The sequence below is a fragment of the Leptonotus elevatus genome, chromosome 4 (genome assembly GCF_054856555.1).
Source record: "Leptonotus elevatus isolate MCC_2025b chromosome 4, RoL_Lele_1.0, whole genome shotgun sequence".
NCBI classification, from domain to species: Eukaryota; Metazoa; Chordata; class Actinopteri; order Syngnathiformes; family Syngnathidae; genus Leptonotus; species Leptonotus elevatus.
Genome location: NC_141242.1, coordinates 10450023 through 10472608, shown reverse-complemented (window position 1 = coordinate 10472608; position 22586 = coordinate 10450023). Strand labels below are relative to the sequence as shown.

The following is a 22586-nucleotide window of genomic DNA, read 5'->3' as shown; positions in this document are numbered from 1 at the left end:
AAAAAACAACAACAACACTTTAATCTAGTAAATGAGAGTGTTTAAAATTCTATGTGCGTTCCCAAGTAATATTCTTTTGCTGTGGTGTCTTTTCCATAAATGACTTCCTTCAATGTTCCGGTTGGCTAAAATCCCGATGTGAAAGTGTCCCAACTGAGACGATGACGGCTGAGCAAAAGACGCGTTCCCACACACCGAGCAGTGCGGTCATGAGGCTGTTTGCTTGCGTGTGAAGCAGGTGGTCGCGGACAAGCATGTGTGGCTAACGTGCCGTGCTAACACAAAAAGGCGGCCATCAAATTGGGCGGCGGTGAAAACGAGTGCGACGGACCGATTCTGTTCACGTTGTTTGGTGAGGAGACAGACACACACAACACGACAAACAGTCTGTGTGTCTATTTATGTGGGCCACTGAGTGAATTGACTGTGATGTCAAATAACATACATGAGGAATTATTATTTGGCCTGTGGACCGATGATGGATGTAGATGTTAAAGTAGATGGATGGATGGATGGATGGATGGATGGATGGATGGATGGATGGATGGATGGATGGATGGATGGATTGATGATTTATGTTGGGGCAAGATGGATGGATGACTGATCAGTTATTCAAATTACATTCAAAATACATGCATGGATGGATGAATGAATGAATGAATGAATGAATGACTGAATGAATGTATGTATGGTTGGATGTGTGTATGGATTGATTACTGGATGAATGGATGAATGGGTGGATGGATGAATGGATGAATGGGTGGGTGGGTGGATGGATGGATGAATGGATGGATGGATGGGTGAATGGGTGAATGGATGAATGAATGAATGAATGGATGGATCGATGGATGATGGATTGATGAATGGATAGATGGATGGATGGATGATTTATGTTGGGGCAAGATGGATGGATGACTGATCGGTTAATCAATTTGCATTCAAAATATATGGATGGATGAATGAATTAATGAATATATGAATGGATGGATGAATGAATTAATGAATATATGGATGGATGGATGAATGAATTAATGAATATATGGATAGATGGATGGATGGATGATTTATGTTGGGGCAAGATGGATGGATGACTGATCGGTTAATCAATTTGCATTGAAAAAATATGGATGGATGAATGAATTAATGAATATATGAATGGATGGATGAATGAATTAATGAATATATGGATGGATGGATGGATGGATGGATGAATGAATTAATGAATATATGGATGGATTTTTGTTGAGGAAAAGATGGATGGATGTCTGATTGGTTAATCAAATTGCATTCAAAATATATGGATGGATGGATGGAGGGATGAATGAATGAATGAATGGATGTGTGTATGGATTGATTGAAGGATGAATGGATGGATGGATGGATGAATGGATGAATTGATGGATGATGGATGGAGGATTTATGTTGGGGCAAGATGGATGGATGACTGATCGGTTAATCAAATTGCATTCAAAATATATGGATGGGTGGATGGATGAATGAACGAATGAATATATGGATGGATGGATTTTTGTTGAGGAAAAGATGGATGGATGTCTGATTTGTTACTCAATTTACATTCAAAATACAGTATATGGATGGATGGATGATCAATGGATAGGTGTATGAATGTTTCATTTTGTTTATGTGTGTGTGTTAATCATGTTGCGACATTAAGCATTGTTTAGTTTTTTCCTTTTCCTTTTCATTCATGTAAAACCTGAAAGTAGCATGAAGTCAATATTGACTCTGCTGTTACTAAGCATGAATATCCTTGATGATGTACTGTAATAAGTGTCACATTCTCAGTAAAACTAACACAAGTAAATTTTCAGTGTGTTTGTTTTGCAAATGTTTGACATTGGGCTTTGTTCATTATTATGTTCAAACATCGACCAGACACTCCCTCTATGCATACAGTACATACTGTATGGTACATACTCATCATTCATTATTGTAACATTATAATAATAGAGCATATTGATCATGACTGGAAGACACAAGGCCTCAAACAGCAACAAGAACAAAGTCTACATGTCAAATACAAATACATGTCTTAAAAAAAGTATACTATTATACACATACTTATAAGGTTTTAAAATGTATGGTAAGTTATTAGTTATAGTTATTAAGTTATTAGCTGGTGGTACATGGAAGAAATATTCGAATTTAGGTTGTAAATATATGTTAGTGCTTGTAATTTGGCCATCCTGGCCCTGACCTTCAAATGCATCCACTCACTCTTGTTGCAAAATCTCAACATGACGCTGCACTTTTTCCGACATTTGTCACGGGGAAAAACATGTTTACAGATGTCGCCGCCTCTTCGTCAGCGTGCACATTTACATTGTGTACACTTTCAAGTCAACTCTAATGCATCCGGGAGCACAAGTATGCACATAAAGGAAAAGAATTACAGCATGTTTGCGCTTCTATTTGCCGTTTGATTTACATGCGCTTTTTGGTTTACATACCACCTGCCTGGTTTTTCCAAGAACAGACATTATTTTTAGCAACGTTGGGACGATGCCGAGAGCGGAACGCCAACAAAGATTGAACAGCGGACTCCACCGACCTTTGACGTCGCCCAGCAGTTCGGTGGCGTCGAGGCGGTCCACGCGTTCCTTCCAGTCCTTGGAGAGAAGACTCTGCATGTGCGTCGGCTCTGAAAAGAAAGCACACATCAGAGCGGTGAGCTTTGATGGCCATGGAAAGCAGTTAGGATGGTAATGAATGAATAAGAACAATTTGCAGAATGCATTGTGGGAGGAGCAAAGGCGACATTTGATTTGTCAAACCTGAGACAAATTTAGATGATTTGTTTAAATGTAGCTGTAAAGCAGCATGCGAAACATGAGGCAGGAGAACTTTTCAGATTATTTATTTGAAACGCATGTCAACTGTTCAATGAATTTTTGAGTTTTTGAATGACTGATTGGAGCCAATCACAAGAAGGAGTCATGCTATATCACTTATCATTAAACCTGATTCATTTTCGGTCATTTGTGTTTTAACTCATTCCCTGCCATTGATGACTATAGAATTTGAAGATCCATTTTAACTCGGCTGACTGAATGAGTTAAATGCAATATTACCCAAGATGGGCAAATTGCAATTACCATGCATTTGGGATATTTGAAATAAAACAAAATGTGGATTTTATGTGGTTGCTGGCCAAAATTACCAGAGCAGAACTAGTATCACTGTTTGCTTCTTCCACTTACACTTCCAATTCCATCATTTCAAATGTGATTTTGTGTTTACAATATCCCAAATTGAAGACCATCGGAGCTAGCAAAAAGTGCTAAATCCTTCTTTTAAATATGGTGGGCACATGAAATGTGATCAAATGAGTGAACATGCTTTGTAACGCCATCTTATTGGGGGGCCCATAATTGACAAAACGGAGACGTGATGTCATAATGGATCCCTCAAACAAGCCTCAGTCTTAAGAAACACGTACACCACACACACACACACGCTTGGTATCGGGTGCAACGTAGACAACACAGCCTCAAGGATTGGCTTGATTTGGAACAGCGACGTCGATACAATAGCCGGTTTGTGGCGGCCGGATGGCGACAAAAGGCCGCACTCACTGGCGCTGCGCGCGTCGATTGTGAGTGACTTAATGTTGAGCGTGCGGGTCCCATTGTCGCGCTCACGAGACTTCCTCCATTAAAGATCGAGTCGCATGTTTACACTGGGATTAGGATTGTGGTGAGAAAGCGTAGAAAGTAACCAAGTACAAATACTTTGTTACTGTTACTGTTTAAGTATTTATTTTCCTGTTGATTTGTTTTTTACTTTTAATACCTATATTTCAACATTTTCCTGACAAGGAAAAGTTGTTTCTTTTTCTTAGATGTTGGGAAAAAAATTAGCATTCTTTTTAACCACAGGATACAGATAACATGCTAACTAATTTCTAAACAGTATGGTAAGATTTGACCTTTTGTTGGATTCAAATCTTGATTTGACCAAACGCTCGAGGTTAAATCCTAAACCATTTTAACCAATTTGGGTTCCTTTCCCCCCCCCACCAGTTTTACGAGTTGTGGGTACGAATCAAGCCATTTTGCCAAATTCGGCAGCAGACAGTGACATATGGCATCAAATCATTTCAAAGGGATTTATTGCACAAACGGGCTGGGCTCGCATTCCGGAAGAGCTCGATGATGACACTGGGATGCATAACAAATAGCAGCTGCAATTTATAGATGCACTTAAGCAGGAAAACGTAACTTGTGTGTACAATTTATTATACCTCCCATGGCGGTAAACACAAGGTACGGGGAGGAGGCCGTGTTTCTTACCCTACATGGATCTTTATCTGTCGGGATCAAGTGCTGTTTAGAAAGGCGGCCTGTATCAAAATTCCCCGCCGTCTCTTCATCAAGTGGAGGAAGCGAGAGGTGGCTGATAAGTGTCGGGGGTGGGGGGGGGTGGGGGGGGTTGAGGGAGAGGAACATAGCCAAGGTGGACAGAAAATGTCTGATCTTGCTAAGCGTTGGTTATTTTATTTCTGGTCTTATTCAAGGTGACTGATCTGAGTGGTGGGCAATGCCCTCCGGGCCACTATTGACTCGCTGCCACTGGATTCAAGATGTCCTCTATCTTAAAGTTTCCAGGCAAGGTGCGCTTGTTTTGCTGACCCAGCTATCCAGAAATGATGTTTATTTTGTGTCCACATTATACTGTATCAGTCTACTTTGTGGGCAGAAATTAGTATTTTATGGACACATTTGACTATTTTAATTAATTAACTTTTCTTCTTTTTTTTTTTTTACTTCAATTACCTTAAAGGTGCATTGTGCCGTTTAAAAAGGTCACATTAAAGCTTTTTCTACATCAGGAGTGTCCAACCAGTCGATTGCGAACGATTGGTGGCCCGCAGTCTGTTCGCAATTCGACCGCAAGAGTTGCTTGCGTTATTATATTATTTTTATTATTATTATTTTGTTGTTGTAATAAAAATATTATGTCACCAAAATCTTTAGCTTCGCGGCTGACTTCACTTCTGCTGGCGACTTATTCCATTTGCGTGCAGCATAACAGCTAAGAACCGCTTCACCATGTTTGCTTTGAACTCTGAGGTCCATTAATTGACCTGAGTCTGCAGACCTCAACAGGTGCAGCTGATGAATAGAATGTCTGGGTTGCCACGCCCCTACTCCCCTACCCTCTTTCCCCCCGCCCGCAAGTGCAAGTCTTAAAGTTCTGTTGTAATGTATTTTATAGTGTGGCATTAAGTGCTGATTTATTTATTTTTTGCCAGGTTCCTACTGTGCCCCCCTCTAAAGGGGCTGATTTTGAGCCTTGGTTTTTTTTTCCCCCCTCCCTTAGTTTTCTTCTTCTTCTTTTTTAATCTATGAAACTCTGTCAATGCTTCCCGTTCTGTCGCCCCCTGTTGGTGATTTTTTTTCATGTTTCTTGGAATTAGAATTTTACTAAGAAACCACCACTTTCACACAGCACCCTCACCAGCCCCCCTTCATTTCATGACAGTCCTGTTTATACAAAGCAGTGGCACCAAAAAAAAAAAAAAAAGGACAAATGCTGGCTTGGGCAGTTAGCCAGTTTCAAACAAAGATTCTACAAAATGACCGTATCAAAGCCACAACAGAAGACCGAGCGTTTATCTGCCATCGCCTATCACACAAAACCCAGTAAATGTAGAAAAGACAAGATAATAAAAGAAGAACAGGAAGTGAGCGGCAAACAGGAAGCCGGGGGAGGAGGAGGAGGAGGAGGAGAAGTGGCGCGATGGAGCAGCTGTCCTCACAGCTGTCCTGCAGGATTGATGTCTGTGTCAAATCAAGCTCAACATATGTCCAAACATCAGGACACACACATGCGCACGCAAACGGATCACAGAATACCACCACACTGCTAGGACCTTTAATTGTACATACACACACACACACACACAAAGTGCATCAGTGTTGTAAAACCATTATAGTGCAAAGCGGTTAGCCCGGCTGTGTGTTAGCACGGTGTCTATTTCACACACACACTATTTTCATCTGAGAGATGACACCCGTTCTACACACACGCAGACATACAGCCGGGGTTGCGTGAAGAGGGGGGGGGAGTTAAGGGGGGGGGGTTCTTGTGGGTGGGCGGATACATCTCAGCCCAATGTAACCCTCTTCTATGTAAGTAAGTACATTTTTGTGTCCATTTCAAAACCAAATCTTCATTTTTATTTTTATAATTAAAAAAATATATAATAAACTTTTTTTTTTTTTTATGTTTCACTTCTCAATCTTTTTTAAATTGAATTGAAGTTAAAAATGGTTGTTTTGCAATGTACCTGTATATTACGTTTAATATATACCTGTATACATATATTTAGATTATTTAACTGCCTGTGTTGTGTTTTTAATGTTATTTGTGCAACTGTAGATTTACAGTGACTTCATTTTTTTTTTAGAATTCAGTTCCTTTTTGTTGTCACGATAGAGATCAAATTGAAAGTTTTTTTCAATTAAATTTGTCATTTAATTCAAATATGTAATACAATGTGTTTATCTTTTAACTCACAAAAATATAAATATATTAAATTATATGATATTAAATAAAACAATAATCCATTTATTAAATATTTTTATTTTAATATTTTTTTATTTTGTTTAATATATATTTTTTATTATCTAATTTTATTTCATAATGTGTCTCAATGAATGACTTGCAAATAGTCTCCCAAAATAATACATGAAGAATATAATGCAAACATTTGTATAGTTCAAACATTAAAAACAATGACAGTGTTTATTTGCATCTCAACTCACTCATTTGGAACTCTGTTCTTAATAAAAAGCATGAAAGCAATATTATCCATTTAGCTTCTTGTTAAAAACAAAAACAAAACAAAAAAACCTAAACATCGCCCATACGGTGAAAAAAAGTTCTATAATGGCCACATTGTGAGCCAACACCAAATCATTTTGACTGCCATTGTTTCCTATGGGGGCGAAAATGCTTTGAAACCCAAAACGTGAACATTACGAAAACATTCACGCAAAGTATCGTAAAAGTTGCATTTGGGCTTTAAGATGAGAGCGTATTTTATTGTCGGGGTGCAAAATTGCTTCTTTGTGGTAGGCACGCTCCCGAAAACCTCAAGCGTTCAAGACCCCGGCTTCTGGTTCCACTTTAGCCCTGATACATGAAACCGCATGCACACAAACACACACACACACACATACACACACACACACACACACACATGTGTTCTTCAGACACAATACGCGCGTTGTTTTGGGCCCCGGGCCCTCTGGGAGAACCTCTGATTTGGGTCACAGAGGAGCGATAGTGGAGTGGGAGCAGGAAGGGGAGTTGGGGAGGGGGGGGGGGGGGGGGTGAGTAGCAGGCCCAATTTTTCCAAGTAGTGTATATGCATCAGTGGTGGTTCCATGGTAGTACCAACCGGCCCTCAACCCCCAGAAGAAAAGATGGGGAACGTTGGCACGGCAGGTAAATTTGTTCAGCACGAACAACAAAGTAAAGTCCCGTTGATAACTATTGAAAATGTTTGATTTATCTGAAAATAAACTATTGCAATTCGTCATGTTACTGACTGCTTGCTGTAAAGGCTACACTTGTTCAACAGATGACGAAACGTTTTCCCATTCAAAGCATGCAGCGATTAAAGCTCTAAAATGGAAATCTTTTAAATATTTGGGTAAAAAAAAAAAATCAGTTCCATTAAACACAATCTACTTTAGTTTTAAACGAACTGTAGCAAAATAACATTCTTCTTAATAAATCAGTGTCCCATTACTTGTGAGCTATTTTTTTTAGAACAGACCCATGGGCTACTCAAGTTGTGCTTGGGGCTAACTAGTACCCACATTTATTTAAAAAAATGATCAGCAGAGCAAAAAGGCATTCATGTTTACGCTTGTCTCTTTCATGTGTAACTGCTCACCCCTCCACTCTCTGTTCACCGAGAAAGAGAATAAAAAGTTAATTGCAGGCAATTAACTTCAAAGAGCCACCTTGTTTACTTAACTATATAAGCTGACGTTACCTCAGGAAAGAGAAGAAGAGCTCATTACCGGTGACAACGAGTATTAGCGGTAATTGAAACTTTTTTAAACCACAGTGAACCATCGCACCGACAATCAGCCTATGCCTTGTGCTGATGTTTGATTTGAATTTTTTTTAAATAAATATGTCAGATTTTTGTTAAAATTGTCTCACATTATGTTTTTAATTATTTTTTCATTAATTGAATTTTGTAGTAAAATTTAGAACTTTCAATTAAAAAAATTTTTTTATTTTGTTAAAATTGTAATTCTTTTTTTATGTCAGTTCCTTGGCTAATATATTTTTTGGTAAATAAATAAATAAATGTCAGGCAATTTTGGTGGAAGTTAAAGACAAAATGGTAGGAAAAAAAATCCACCTTTTGTGTTAAAAATCTGATTTTTTTTTTAATTGTCAGATTTTTGTGGTGAAAATTCAGAGTTAAAAACTGTTGGATTAATGATTTGCCAAAAATGTACATTTCCATATCTATCTATCTATCTATCTATCTATCTATCTTACACATTTTTCTTATTAGCCACTGTGGGGGCCCTTCTGTGGTAGCACCCCCCCCCTAAAAAAAAAAGCCAAAGAAAAAGCCAAACACACAACATTCCTTATCATGTTTTTTTCTGTATGTCTGAGCCGCCACACAAGGAGTTCCATTTTCTGCTCTATGCGTATCCTCACACATGATCACTTTTCCATCCCTGTTCCCCAAAAAGCAAACGTGACAAGATACGCTGAGGTGCTGTCCAAGTATGATGGTCTTAAGCCTTATTATACTGAGCCGCCAGGACAGACACAAGTACAGACTCCGCACTTACTGCCACTAATATGTCAGCCTGTTACAGTTAAGTCACAATGCTAATCTCAGCACACAAACACGCGCACACGCACACACACACACAGCTCAAAGTGGCAATCTGGCGGAGTCAAGGCAAACATGGTGCCCCCGAGCCAAGACCTTGTTAATTAGCCAATGAGCTTAGCTCTCGGGCCCGGCCCAACTGGGCTGTTAAGCTGTCATCACAACGACTTACACCTGGCTCCTTGGATCCATAAGCCCCCACACATGCACAGGGGTCAACGTGGGCACACTCCTGGGGGGGGGGGGGATTCCAAGCAGTGGTATGTACAATAAATGTGATGGATAATAAAGTTAAAAAAGGAATGTAATAGAACATCACATACTCATGCTTGAGCACTCCTATAGTCACAGATTTATTTTTTTAAAGATTTTTTTTTATTATTACGATTAATCGACTTATCAGTTATCAAATTAACTACAAACTATTTTTGAAAATCAATAGTTTAAAGACCTCGTTTCTTGTGTGATTTTCAATAAACGTCTCACTAGCGCCCCCTACAAATTTCGAACGACAAATTTCACGTAGATCTGCGAAAATTGGTAGGCGTGTGTAACAGCTCAAGACCTACAAAATAGTCTATTGGAGTCATATGCTAAACCTAACAGGAAGTTCGCCAGTTTTACTTGACTTTTAAATTTTGTGCCATTTTTGGCCTTTAATAGAGCTCATGTTTTGTCGCACACTGTTGCCGTGGCGATGCACTGATGCTGTTTTTGAGGGTCTCAACCTGGGCAAAAACTGATGAAACTTTGCACACATGGCCTGGCAAATACATTTATATTTTAGACGGTTATTATCCTATGTGTCAGTATCGCAACGTGTCAGGTAACCCCCAAGGGATTAAAAAATGACGTTTGTTTTTTAAGCGGTTCAAATAATAACGTGAGTGTCACACGGCATCAATGTGCACGTCAAGCCAGTGCGTGTTCAGCGCTCATGAAAAAAACATAAGCGGACCGTCCATCGTGATACGTGACAACATTTGACGTTTTGCCTCAAATTCCTACAAGCTGTCGATCGGCGCGATGCTAAGCTAAGGCCGAGGTGGCTCCAGAGGGGGCGGGGCCCACGTCAGCCTGCGTGACTACCCTTGGGCCACTGATCGTCCCTCGTGTCACGCCTGAACATTTTATCCAGTCCCGTTTGAAAAACAATGCGGAGAAAGCGAGATTCAAACGAATGCACGTGTGAGGAAGCATCTTCACGATCTCTAACCATAAACAAAGAAAATTTGCCAAAGCAAGGTCAATTTATCTCCGCAAAGCTTGTTCTGCTTTTTTTAATCTAAATTTTTTTTAATATTTACTGTATTAAAAAACAATTACTCAAATGTAGTGATTTCTTAAGGGGGGTCATTTTTTTGTTAAAATTGTCATTTATTGCAGTTGGGGAAAAAAAAGTTTTCTTAAAGATGTCAAACGTTTTTGTTAAAATGTTCATAATTTTTTTAAATGTCAGGTTTAAAAAAAAAAAAGTAATTCATTTTTGGGTTAAAAATGTCAGTTATTTTTGTTGAATTTTCGGTCAGATATTTTGGGATTCTTGACAGAAAAAAAATATCACAGTTTTGATTTTGTTTTATTTGAAGTTGGTTGGTTGATTTCAAAACTAAATCCAACTGTTTAACTAACAGAGATCAGATTATTTGTAACTGACTGATATTTTCATTTTTTTTTAATTGCTATTTTAATGTATAAAATCACAACTTTTTTGTCAAAATGTCATTTTTGTTAAAATTGTCAGATTGTGTTTATTAAAAAAAATGTCTGGTTCTATAAAAAAAAAATGTAAATAAAATAAAATTAAATAATAACAGTTAAATTTTTCTTAAGAATGTCAGATTTATTTTCACCCCAAAAAAGATTCTTCTTATGTTATGTTTTTAACACAATTTTGTTAAAAATCTTTTGCAGCTGTTAAAAAATGTCAGTGTTCTATATTCGTTAATTTTAAGAAGGTGATCAAACAAATGCTTTTATGAATTGAAAAAAAATTACATCTTAAAAAAATATAAAGTCTTTATATAAAGTTATAAAGTCTATTCAATAAAAATGGAGATCGGCAACTCGAGCTAATGCAGAAATGTGAGGGAAGCTGACCTTCACCTCTTCGATCTAGAACACATCTTAAGGGCCGATACAGTGAACCCGCGCCACCTTAACGAGCACTTGATGGCGCTTTTAAGGAGCAAAATCCACCGCGTCGGGTTCATTAGCGCACCTGCTAACAGGGACGTCGCCCACGTTCTCGCTCTGAGCTCTGATGGTCGCTAAGCAAGCGTGGGTCACACTGCGTTTGATGGCGTTAGCTAATGAGGGCGGGCCCTTTCTAGGAAGGGGGTAGCGGGAGGACGCCATTGTTCAGCTGTCAATCATGTGGTGAAAAAAACCAGCATCTCCGCAAGAACCCGTTTACCAGGAGGGCCTTTCACTCCTGAGATTTGATATCAATAATAAAGACACATTGATCCAAGTCATTGACAAACTAATGAGAGAAGGAGTTGGCGAGGTTCTTGGTCATCACATTCTCGCCACCGAATGAAGCTTTAAGCCACTGAAAATCGATTAATTGGGGGGGACTAATTAGGAGGAATCTGCAGGGTTGCAAGCGGGGCAACATTGGGCGGGTTCACGTCGACGGCAGCAAAATTGACATTCTTGTTTTGGCATCACGATCAGTGGCATTAGCTGGAAACGGAACTTTTAGTCAATAAGTAAAATCAAGTCACATCTTCATGTCACGACACGTCGGCCTTCCCAGCCACTTGCCGCGCGGTACATATGAACACCAGGCGGCCATTTTTCAAGTAAAAAAGCTTCATGCGGGATTACGCCCGAGGCCGTCACATTTAGCGCATCAGTGACAAAGTCAAAGAAAGATCAAGCGGCGCTCTGATATCCAGATTATACGACTTGTGCGTGCCGCCGTGACAAGCTGCTGGATGGCGTTCGGCGTGCATCCGAGGGCAGGCCCCGGCATGCTGGGAGACTCCGACGCTTCTCCCGTGCCAGCGCCTCACATCAGAGAGGCACGGGAAAAAAAGAAAGAAAGGGAAAGCTGCATTTTTACTGATTGATATCGAGATCTAACGAGTCAGAGCCGGCGCTCCGTTGTAATTTGGGGAGTTCAAAAACAAACTTGCTGGTATGAAGACAAAGTAGTTCCACAATTCACACAGGCGCACACAGAGACACACACGCACACTAAAACAGTAGTTTTAAGGGACATTTTGCATTATTACAGCTTTGTTCAGTTATTGTTTTACATTAACAAAAAAAATTGATTCTGATGAGACTGAAGAGATATTTTTGATTTTTTTTTAAATAATTAAAATTTAAAATTTTTACAAATATTTTGGCAAAGTGATTTGACAATTTAAATGTTTTTTTATTTTTTTAATTGAACGTGGTCCAGGGTATTTTTAAGCAACATTTTTCACAAGTTAGATTTAGAAATTAACATTTTACTGATTTTAATTTGGTTTAAAATTGCTGATTTTTTAAATTTAAAGTTATTTTTATGTTTGTTCTGTTTGTTGTCGCATTTTTGTCTTTTCAATTTTATTTAAAAATAATAATTTTACTTATGAGGAAGTTTATTTGTCCACAATTGTTTTGTTCTTTTAAAATAATGAGATGTTTCTATTTATTTAAACAGCTCTGCTACATTTAAAAACCTTTTGAAAAATTACTTCAGATAAACTTTACATTAAACTTTACTTTAAATTTAGAAATTAGATGCTAATGCTTTGACTTTAGATTAAAGATACTTTTGGCAAGTCTGTTTCTAAACAAAAAATAAAACATTTTATTTTAAGTTGCTCAAATTTATAAGACTTTTCTATGTCTGCCTTTAAATTTGAATATATTTAGGTTTGATTGATTTTTAAAAATATATATTTTAAAATATTAATTTTCTACTTTTAAAGAAATATGTTTTTACCCACACAATATATATATATATATATAAAGAGAGAGAGAGAGAGAGAGAGAGAGAGAGAGAGAGAAGAGAGAGAGAGAGAGAGAGAGAGAGAGAGAGAGAGAGGCACTGTGATGTAATTTTCAGTCAACAGCAAGTGGTAGGTCAGGCAAAATGGCCGCCCCATGAGATGGATAAAAATGGGTAAATGTTGCTTCTTATTCATGTTCTACAAACACAATATTGATCAGAATACCGTGTTTAGATTAGTGGAGGTGTATAGAACATATTATAAAAAACATTTTTAATTGACATGCATGTGTCCTAAATGTGTTGATGAGAGGCGGGGCCACCTCGGACCAATCATCAGGAAACATCCCCAGCTCCTCTTACCGTCTTGTTCCGTCTTGGTCATCTCCACCAGCTTCTTCTGCTTCAGCGTGTCCACCACGTCCGCCAGGCTCCCCTTGCGGCGTTCCGGCGTCCCTAAGGCCAAGCCGGCACCCGCACCCGCGCCCGGTGCCATCTGCTCGCCGCGATCCCGGGAACACTCCTCCGGCTTGGGCGGCGAGGCGGAGTTGGCCCGGTACGAGTAGACAACGGACGAGCCTTTATTTGTGCTCTCTGTTTCCTGAGAGGGAAAAAGCGAAGGTGGTCATGTGTTTAGGGTTTGTGCTGTTTGGGATTTGAACACAATTCTGTATTTTTAATTTGAATTTAAAAAGTTTGATTGATCTGTCTAGAGAAGTCCGTTTATCTTCTAAATATAGCTAAATATGTCGTCTCTTTTTTTTAACACATTAAATGCCAAGGAAGTATTTTTACATATTTTAAGAATCCAGACGTTCAATCCCAGGTATATAACTTTCTTCTTCTTCTACTTCTTCTCCTTTTTTGTTACCTTTTAAAATTCAGATTTTAAAAAAATATGAAAGGTATTTTTTAAATTTTAAATAAAGTTCCTTTAAAGATATTTTTAAATGATATAATAATATAAAACATAGTTAAAATGCTTCATTATAAAATAAAAACCTATATTTAAAAATTCATGTTATATTCAGTTAAAAACAATATTTAACATTTTTTAAACATTCATTTTATTTAAAAAAAAATAAAAAAATTACTTCCAAAGATGCATTTAGTTATAAAATTCCAGTCTTGTTTAATATTTCAAGTCTTATTTGTGTTTTATTTAGTACATTTCAATGCTTAGGATCTTTTTTAAAAGTCACACTTCTATAAAAATATTTTTTTAATATAAATATATGTGTGTTGTTTTAAATTTTATACCGTTTTTGCATTTGCATTTTTGTCCTAACATTTAAAACATAAAATTTCATTTTATGTAAAAACTATGAAAGTAAAAAAAATAAATAACATGTGGATTCCCCCCCCCCCCCCCCCCCCCCATTTAACATGTTGTTCTATGTCAAGGCATGTCTATGTCTTATTTGATTGATAGCCAATCAGAAATGGTCTAGATAAAATGTGGTCAAAGGGTTAAAAAAATAAAAACAAAAGTCAAACTTGATGATCCATGTCAAAACAGACCCCGACTTCTTACATTTTTGTAAAAATTATTATCATGATAAAATGCGGAAATTATTTTAATTTGATTACATCCTGTGGGGAAAAATTGCATTGGTTGTCATTAAATTAGTGCAGGTGTACCTAATTAAGTGGCTTTTTCATATTGGATTACTTCCAATACTGTATTTTTTATTTTTTAAAGTATCTCCTCAATACAAACACACACCACATGTGGGCACACACACACACACACACACACACACACACACTCCACACAGCAAAGGGTCAAAGTCTCCAGAGGAGGACCCACACTGGGCTGCCTTCAGCAGTGCCTGCAGCACATGACCAGAGTTGGTGTTCGTGTGTGTGCGTGTGCGCGCGTACATCACTATGCAAGAGATATCGCCCCTTGCACGTTTCATGCGTGTTTTATGAGCCGTGTTCCCTCGCTCACCATCGCAGTCGACGCAACGTTGTCCCAAGAGTCGCCATCCGCTCGCTTTTCTCTGATTGGCTGCGGCTCGCCGGAGCGAGGCCTCTCAGGCGGGGAGGGCGTCGGCGTCTCCTTGGGGCCGCGGTCGTTGAGCCAGGCCGCGTTGTTGGTGTTGCCGTGGCCGAGCGCCTCCTCTTCCTCGATCGGCGCGTGAAAGGGAGGCGATGCTCGCATGGAAGACATCATTCTGGGAAGGGAAAAAGAAGTATTGTTTATTAGAAAATCGTGTGAAAAATTAGGGGTGTCAGGCGATTAATTAATCACATGACTTCAATTCACGATTAATCATAAATTCTATATCTGTTCTAAACGTAAAATAAAATGTACAATAAAAGTTGTCATACTCTTGTTAACATAACTGTGGGGAAAAAGGTTAAACTACTAGAAATATGGCAGAATTGTTTAGTCATGGATACAGTAATTTCATAACATTTCATAAAATTGAGATGTACTATACTGTAAAAAAAAGTGTGATATATAAGTGTGATTTGTGTTGGTCATATTTCTGCCACTAGATGGCATCATTGCATCTGTAAGACATTGATGACAGCTCAGTGCATTTTTCTTCTCATATTAAGAGCTATCTAATCTTTAACAAGAAGTAACTTGTGAAATTCTGCACATTTTTGTAATTGTAAAGTATAACTTGACTCCAGTCTTTGAAATATATGCATCATTATTATATTTATTACTGCAAAATTTTGAAGTGGATATGTCTGCTGCATTGCGACTGAAATTCCCCCCGGTACAGGATTTCCAAGTAAGGGGTGGTCATTAATTGCGGGTTAAAAAGGTTGGTGGCATTAAAGGATTTTTAAATTAACTCAAAATGAACGCACTAATTTTGACACCACTAGTAAAAATATCCATCCCTCATCCATCCATTTTCTTAACCGCTTTTCCTTACAAGGGTCGCGGGGGGCGCTGGAGCCTATCCCAGCTGGCTTCGGGCAGTAGGCGGGGCACACCCTGAACTGGTTGCCAGCCAATCGCATAGTAAAAGTAAGTCGTTTAGTAGTTTAGTTAAGTAAAAATATATTTTTGGAATAATATTCAATGTGGTATCATGACTTTCAAGTTGAATTTGTTCGATATTGTGGCTTAAGGCTTGCTACACACTGGCCAACGCAACTGAAAGTCACCTCTTTGTGGCTCTGCTTCTTCCTTGACAATCGCACCATGTTTTTGTGGTTCAAGGAAAAATAATACACCGCAGGATATTTTCCGTGTGGATGCTCAATACCCACTCAGGCATTTGCAATTTCTTCATTTCAGCGTGCAAGTCGAAGGCTGTTTGATGTTCAGCCATATTAATTAAGTCACATCTGTGCAACAATCATGCTGTCGAATCAACTTGTATTTTTCCTTGAAGTATGAAAAAAAATAATATTAAATTAATTAACAATGTTATCACAACATCACAAGCAAGTTGACAGCTCCAGTAAAATATAATAAAAGGCACAGCAGTTCTAAATATTTTTCAAATAATATTTTTGAATCATATTTTTGAATCATATTTTTGAATCATATTTTTGAATCATATTTTTGAATCATATTTTTGAATCATATTTTTGAATCATATTTTTGAAAAGAGAACTGTTAAACCCACTTAAGATTACAAATTGAATTTTTGGCCAAATAAATAAATAAATCGCTTCAATTGGTAACACACGATTGAATTAAGTTAGTCCAAAGTTAATATATGAAGTTTCATTAATTATGAGTTCATTAAACGTAATACTTTAGATTGAAGTCACTTTTGATTAACTTAATTCAGGTGAATATATTAAATGTAATGAACTCATAATTAACGTAATGTGTTCACTTTGTTCTAACTTAATTCATTCGTGTGTTACCAATTGAAGCGATTTTTTTTTTAAAGTTGGTCAACCATTCAATTTGTAATCTTAAATTGGTTCAACGGTTTTCTTCTTAGAGTGTAGCTGAGTATCTATTGATGTTTGAGTTGGATGAATCCAAGTATACGATTTTTTTTCTTGAAAATAACAATAAATATGCGATAAATGGTTCATTCTTCCAAAATGTTGCCCTCCGATTCTGGAATGAGCTGCACGTACACGTGCTCCCTCCGAATCAAGTCGACACAGATTTAAAAGGCCAACAGCGACTTCAAAACACAGAAAGCAAAAACCAGGCTCGGTATTTGGCAGGAAAGCGCAGTCCAATGTTCCCCGAGGGACGTTGGGGGGGGGGGGGGGGGGGGTTCTGGCGACAAACAATCGTTCATTGTGGCCAACGGGACTGAGGGAGACCTGTGACAGATGAGAGGAGCCCCCCACCTCGGAAAAAAAGTAAGCGTACACAAAGCAGCATTGAGCCGCCAGGTCCCTTCTGCCACTTGTGGAGACCAAGAGGAAGATTTGGGAGGCTCGGTTGGTTGAGGGTAACAAACAAACGGGAACGGAAGGACTTTTTCGTAGAATTGTTTTTCTTCTGGGCCAACCAAGAAGAATGGAGAAAACAAAAGAAGTTGCTGGCTTTCCATCGAGCGGCGCACTTGAATCCCCTCATGGGGAATCATGCAAATTAAAATGAAACAAACAGCTTTGCTACCTTTACAAAAAAAAATTATTCCGAGGCACACTTGAACATTCTTAACGGTCTTACAATGAATTCCTTCATGGGAAATAATGTACCAGCGCATACTGCAGCATTATTATGGATATGTTGACCATATTTGTAACGTCTATATAACTTTAACATAGATTTAATGTCCATACTACCCCAATGTAGCATGACGTATAAAAACATTTGTGAATTTCCATGCCGCGTCAGGACGACTCCCAGGTGCGAATGAATGGCGGGGCGTCGCAAAAAAAAGCAGCCTACTGTGTGGACTGGACAAATAAAGACAGAGCGGTAGAGAGAGATAATGAGCCTTGTGTGTCCCAAGCCTGTGAGGAGCCTTGTTAGAGAGGGGCGCTGTCAAAGGTCAGGCCTTAGGAATGCCGATGCATACCCGTCTGTTTTTGTCCCACCCCTCCGGGGATCACACATAACCCACCCCCCCGTCCCCGACCACGAACCAACATCACTACCATCGTCCCGCCGCTGTCATCCTAAATAGAAGCATTCAACAGCGACACCTCTTTGACGCAAAAGAGCGTTATTGTGCTCGAGGGGTACGGGGACGAAACGCGTCAGATGCGCTCGTCAGACCACAAAAGCACCCCACTAGGAAGTTTCCCCCTGATAACAGTTTCACAGATCGACATGAAATTTTATATATATATATATATATATATATATATATATATATATATATATATACATATATACCAAGCTAACGGTTGGTTACTCAAAAATGCTTCTCATAAAACAAGAAATAAATGTTTCTTGATGTTTAGCACCTAAACACACACACACACACACGCTTGACAAATACACAATTGTGCATCTGTGCAATAAAGACCGTCTCTCATCGTTTCATGAACTGGAGTTTGTTGCCTTCGTTAGTACTGAGATGGAAAATACCAATCAAACGAAGGAATGTGTTTTTTTAAAGATAAATATGATGTTTGTACAGTGGGTGTAAACACGCACGACTATGCCAACTGTTAACCGCACCGCAGAAGTGGACCAATTGACCAACACCCTACCTTGTGTGCCGCTTGTTTTTCCTGGCGGGGCAACACACCCCGGCTAGCGCAAACACAACAGTCCGCATACATTTTATCTACTTCGCGAGTGCACAGTGAGCCATTGAAGGCGGCATGGAAGCGGCCATTGAAGAGCGACGTCAACAGTGGACACTGTGGCCGCCGCGTCTCAACTACCAACACACTTGGTCACTCTGTCGGACCCACAACGCACTGAAGCGGCAAAAAAAAAAAGTGGAAGTAACATGGTTTTTAATAAGAAACATTTCACTCTATTATATTGTATTTTATTACGAGATACAGAAATGACAACTGCTGTTTGTGTTCAAATATTTGTTGCTTCAAGGGATACGCCGCGGCGACACTTGTGCTATTTATTAGCATGTCTATGGAGTTTCTTATTATGTGTTAGCATTATGCTATCTAAGTTACGTACTTACTTACTTACAATACAGGGCTTGTATCTAAAATGTTTGCTGACAAGCTCGGACCTTGTGGAACTATTTGACGTTCGCCATAATGTAACATAACTCAAATATGGTCTTGTTTAGCTATGTGTCTGGTAACATTATTTATTTATTTTTTAATAACGTTCTCTCCAGACATTTATTAAATTTCACGCTATTTTTCTGTTCAAAGTTGGACACGCTCCGCTTCATGGTTCTAGCCAGACTTACACAGAAAAGTGCACTCAATTACGGAGCTTAATTCACTCATAAACACTTAATTCCTGTGTGTCATCATTACATGTTAACTTTAGGGTTTAGCGTAGCAATTAGCATGGCTTCTTTGCCTTTCTCCTTCTTCCCTTCATGAGAACGACATTTGTCAAGCGTAGCAAAATTGTGTTCCATGGAGGCGATGATTATTCACCTAAGAGCAACTCTGCAACGTGTTTAGACAAACTAATAGCCAGCCGAAGCTCATCGCTTGCTAGCTTTTTGTGGTGTAAGTAGCACCGCGCTTGCGTCTACCGCTTACTTCCCACACATAGATGACGTAACAGCGTGCGTCCAGCCAGTCAACTTAAAAATCTGTCATTCTCAGTTTTGCTCTTCAATGTGTTTAATGCAGTGCAAAAGTTACATTTGGACTCATCAACTACAGCAAGCTGCTTTATTTAAAGGAAGTAGCCTGCTAAGGAACCAGGAAGTGGTCTGTCGCATTTGTGCTTATCAAGTTTATCTGCGCGAGATTGATTGAGGGTGGACGTCGTTTCCACAGATTCCAACTCACACGTCTATCCAGATCCTCAGCAAAGTGTCTTAACTGTACCTAATGCTACGGCCTTGTGATGGTTCCTCAAAACCTCTCGTCTCTGGTGAGAAAGGAGCTAATATGGCAGCAGGCCGACCTCCATCTGCGCTCCAATCCTCATTATCTCGCCGCTCACCTCCGACCTCTTTCGGGGACATGATGCCGCCCGTGCACAAATAGTAGCGTTACACAAGTGCCGCTGTGTTGTGACCTCGCCATGCAGGTTAAAATGAATGAGTGCTGAGTGTAAGAATAGTGTATATATAACGGAAGAGGATGGGGGGGGGGGGGGGGGGGGGGGTCTCAACTGGGTCCTCCCAAACGTATTGGGCACCCCATTTTCCCATGGTTATTAAGTCACCACCCATTTCTATATAAATCAAACAGGCAGAAATAAACTGATGGCTAAATGTGGATTTTTTTTAAATATCCTTATATCTTCCAACATTTTGTTAATATTTCTCTAAATATTTGTTTATATTTTTTGTAAGTCTTAAAATATTTTTTATAGTATTTTCAGATCGCAATTTGTAGTCTTATATAATTTGTATTTTCATTTTGTGCAATTAGATAAGACATTTTTGTTACAAATTATTTGTGGCGTTTTTTTTGTATATCACATGTATTTATAGATCTGTTGTTTTACAGTGTACATGTGAAAAATTAAGTCAAATAAATCAGCGATAATAAATAACATGGGATGAAATATTTAAATAAAATAACACAAAATGGGAAAAAATTGAAAAAGTAACAATCAAAAGGACTTGAAAATAATGAATCAATATCGCCAACAACAGAATACAGAATGAAATTTAAAAATATACATAACAATACAAAATTATAGAAAAATAATAAAAATATAATATTTTTGTCATAGATTATTTCTTTAAAACAATTAATGGGGAAAATAAATGGAGAAAATAGTCCGATCATATCATATGGAAGAAGATGTGAAAAAATTGAAAATGAATTGGGGCCCACACTGCAATAAATATGACACAATATAGTTTCTGCACTTTTCCTGAGTGTTAAAATCGACTGTTTATTTTCATTTTGTTTGGTCGTGTCCCAGTCCACATGCATGTTTGAATCAACATTGATTTAAAAGGACAAGGCAGCACCAAGGAATAGCATGTCTAAAACGCACAGATTGTACAAACAAATATGCCACTTTTTTATTTAAATGCTCCACTTTCCCTCCATGCCGAATAAGTGACAAAGGTCTAAAAATAACCCCATCCAACGATTGTGTCCGACCAGCTCGTAAAAGTTTGATGCAACAAAAGAATTAAGAGTCAGACAGGTGGCTTTTAGCGCGCCCGCAAGGTGCCAAAATCTGCTAATCCCAGATTAGGAGTGACAAGTCATTTCACTGGATGCTCCCATGATAATCCCGGCTGCACTTCTCCATCCCCTCCCTCCGACAATGAGCTTTGTTCCCCCCGTCTGATCTGATCTGAGCGAGCGCTTTCAGGTTTCCCCATGACGGCGCACACTCGGGGGCTTGTCTCAATTTGGACCTCAATTATTGACTCTTTTAAATGTGTAATGTGCGCAGATGGCGCACACTTGACGAATAAGTCGTTTCGAGGCCAATGCAATTATATGATTTAAAACATCATTTGCAACACGGACACAAAAAATCCAGAATTATCCCCTCCATGGCACCCCCGCTGGCGGTTCAGCGTGTCGCATTTTACCGCATGTGGCAGGCGATGAAAGCATTAGTACCTGAATTCCTCCTGAGCACAAGTGAGAGCGAATAATGTGTGTGAGGTGCACACGCCCGCTCTATTCTTACTGTACAAGGTGTCCATTGTGCATTAGCGGGCCGCGGCTAGGCTAATAGACATTGTTCACGACGCACATGGCCTCGCTTCAAACCGCTGCGTGCAGTAATCCGGCCAATCACAGTGCCCTTTATTCATACGAATGTAATCCCTCAAATCGGGGCAAATATTTACAACTCAAGTACGTTATTCAACATGATTGACGTGCGAATGCTGGCAATGTCTGCACTTTTCCCTGCAAAGTTTTCGCGTTGGAATTGTAACAAAAGGTCCAGCATTCATCCGCCGTTGCCTTTTATGCCAGCAAAACGGGACAGTTGCCGGACAGTGATATTATTTACTATCAATGCACTGAAAAATGTCCTAATTTTCAAGACAGACGGTCCCCTTTTTCACACAGACATCAGCAAAATTGCAGCGCTGTCGCAGAAAATCTGGTACCTCGATGCTGCTGTCTGACGCGGAACCCAGTGAAGCGAGACAATTGTTGGACAGTGACAGTTACTTTCAACATAATAAGAAAAGGCAGAAAAACAAGTAGGCTTTTTTTACACAGAGAACCTGCAAAGTAGGCACAACTGTGAGAGAAGGGAAGGCATTTAGGTCCACCTTTGCCTTGGACACAAACCCAGAAAAACAGAACAGTTGTATCTTATAGCGGTCAGACATAGACAATTGCTTTCAACACTAAAAAATTAAAGTTTTTTTTTTTACTGTCTCTTTCACACAAAAAACTGCAAAACTGCCGCAGCAGAGCCATAGGAGAAGGTCCAACATTTGTCCACCTTTGTCTTTAACACAAAACCCAGCAAACGGAAATAGTTGCTGGTGATTCTTGTCAGACAGTGACAATTGTTGTCAACACACAGCAAAATAGTTTCATTTATTTGCAGGCAGTAGCTTCTTTCACACAGAAACCCTGCAAAAAAATAATTAATCTAATTTAATCTAATTTGCCTACTAAAAAAAGGCAGAAAAAAACCTACAAGAAGTAGTCTCTTTCACCCAAAACATTTCCACCTTCCAACTGGAATGTAAGAGATCCGGCATTTATCTGCCTTTTCCTTTCACACAG

The 22586-nt window shown here is 38.9% G+C and overlaps 1 protein-coding gene across 2 annotated transcripts in view; it reads right to left on the bottom strand.

Moving 5' to 3' along the window:
• LOC147175464 (transcription factor SOX-6-like) overlaps window positions 1-22586 on the bottom strand; it is a 90968-nt gene that overhangs the window by 42099 nt on the left and 26283 nt on the right. For both annotated transcript variants that reach the window (XM_086073573.1, XM_086073574.1), the window contains exons 3-5: window positions 14806-15031; window positions 13215-13452; window positions 2573-2662 (exon numbers count right to left, since the gene is read on the bottom strand). In XM_086073573.1, the coding sequence (XP_085929699.1) occupies window positions 2573-2662; window positions 13215-13452; window positions 14806-15030 (553 nt within the window). In that variant the 5' untranslated portion in view covers window position 15031. The remainder of the gene's footprint in view (window positions 1-2572; window positions 2663-13214; window positions 13453-14805; window positions 15032-22586) is intronic.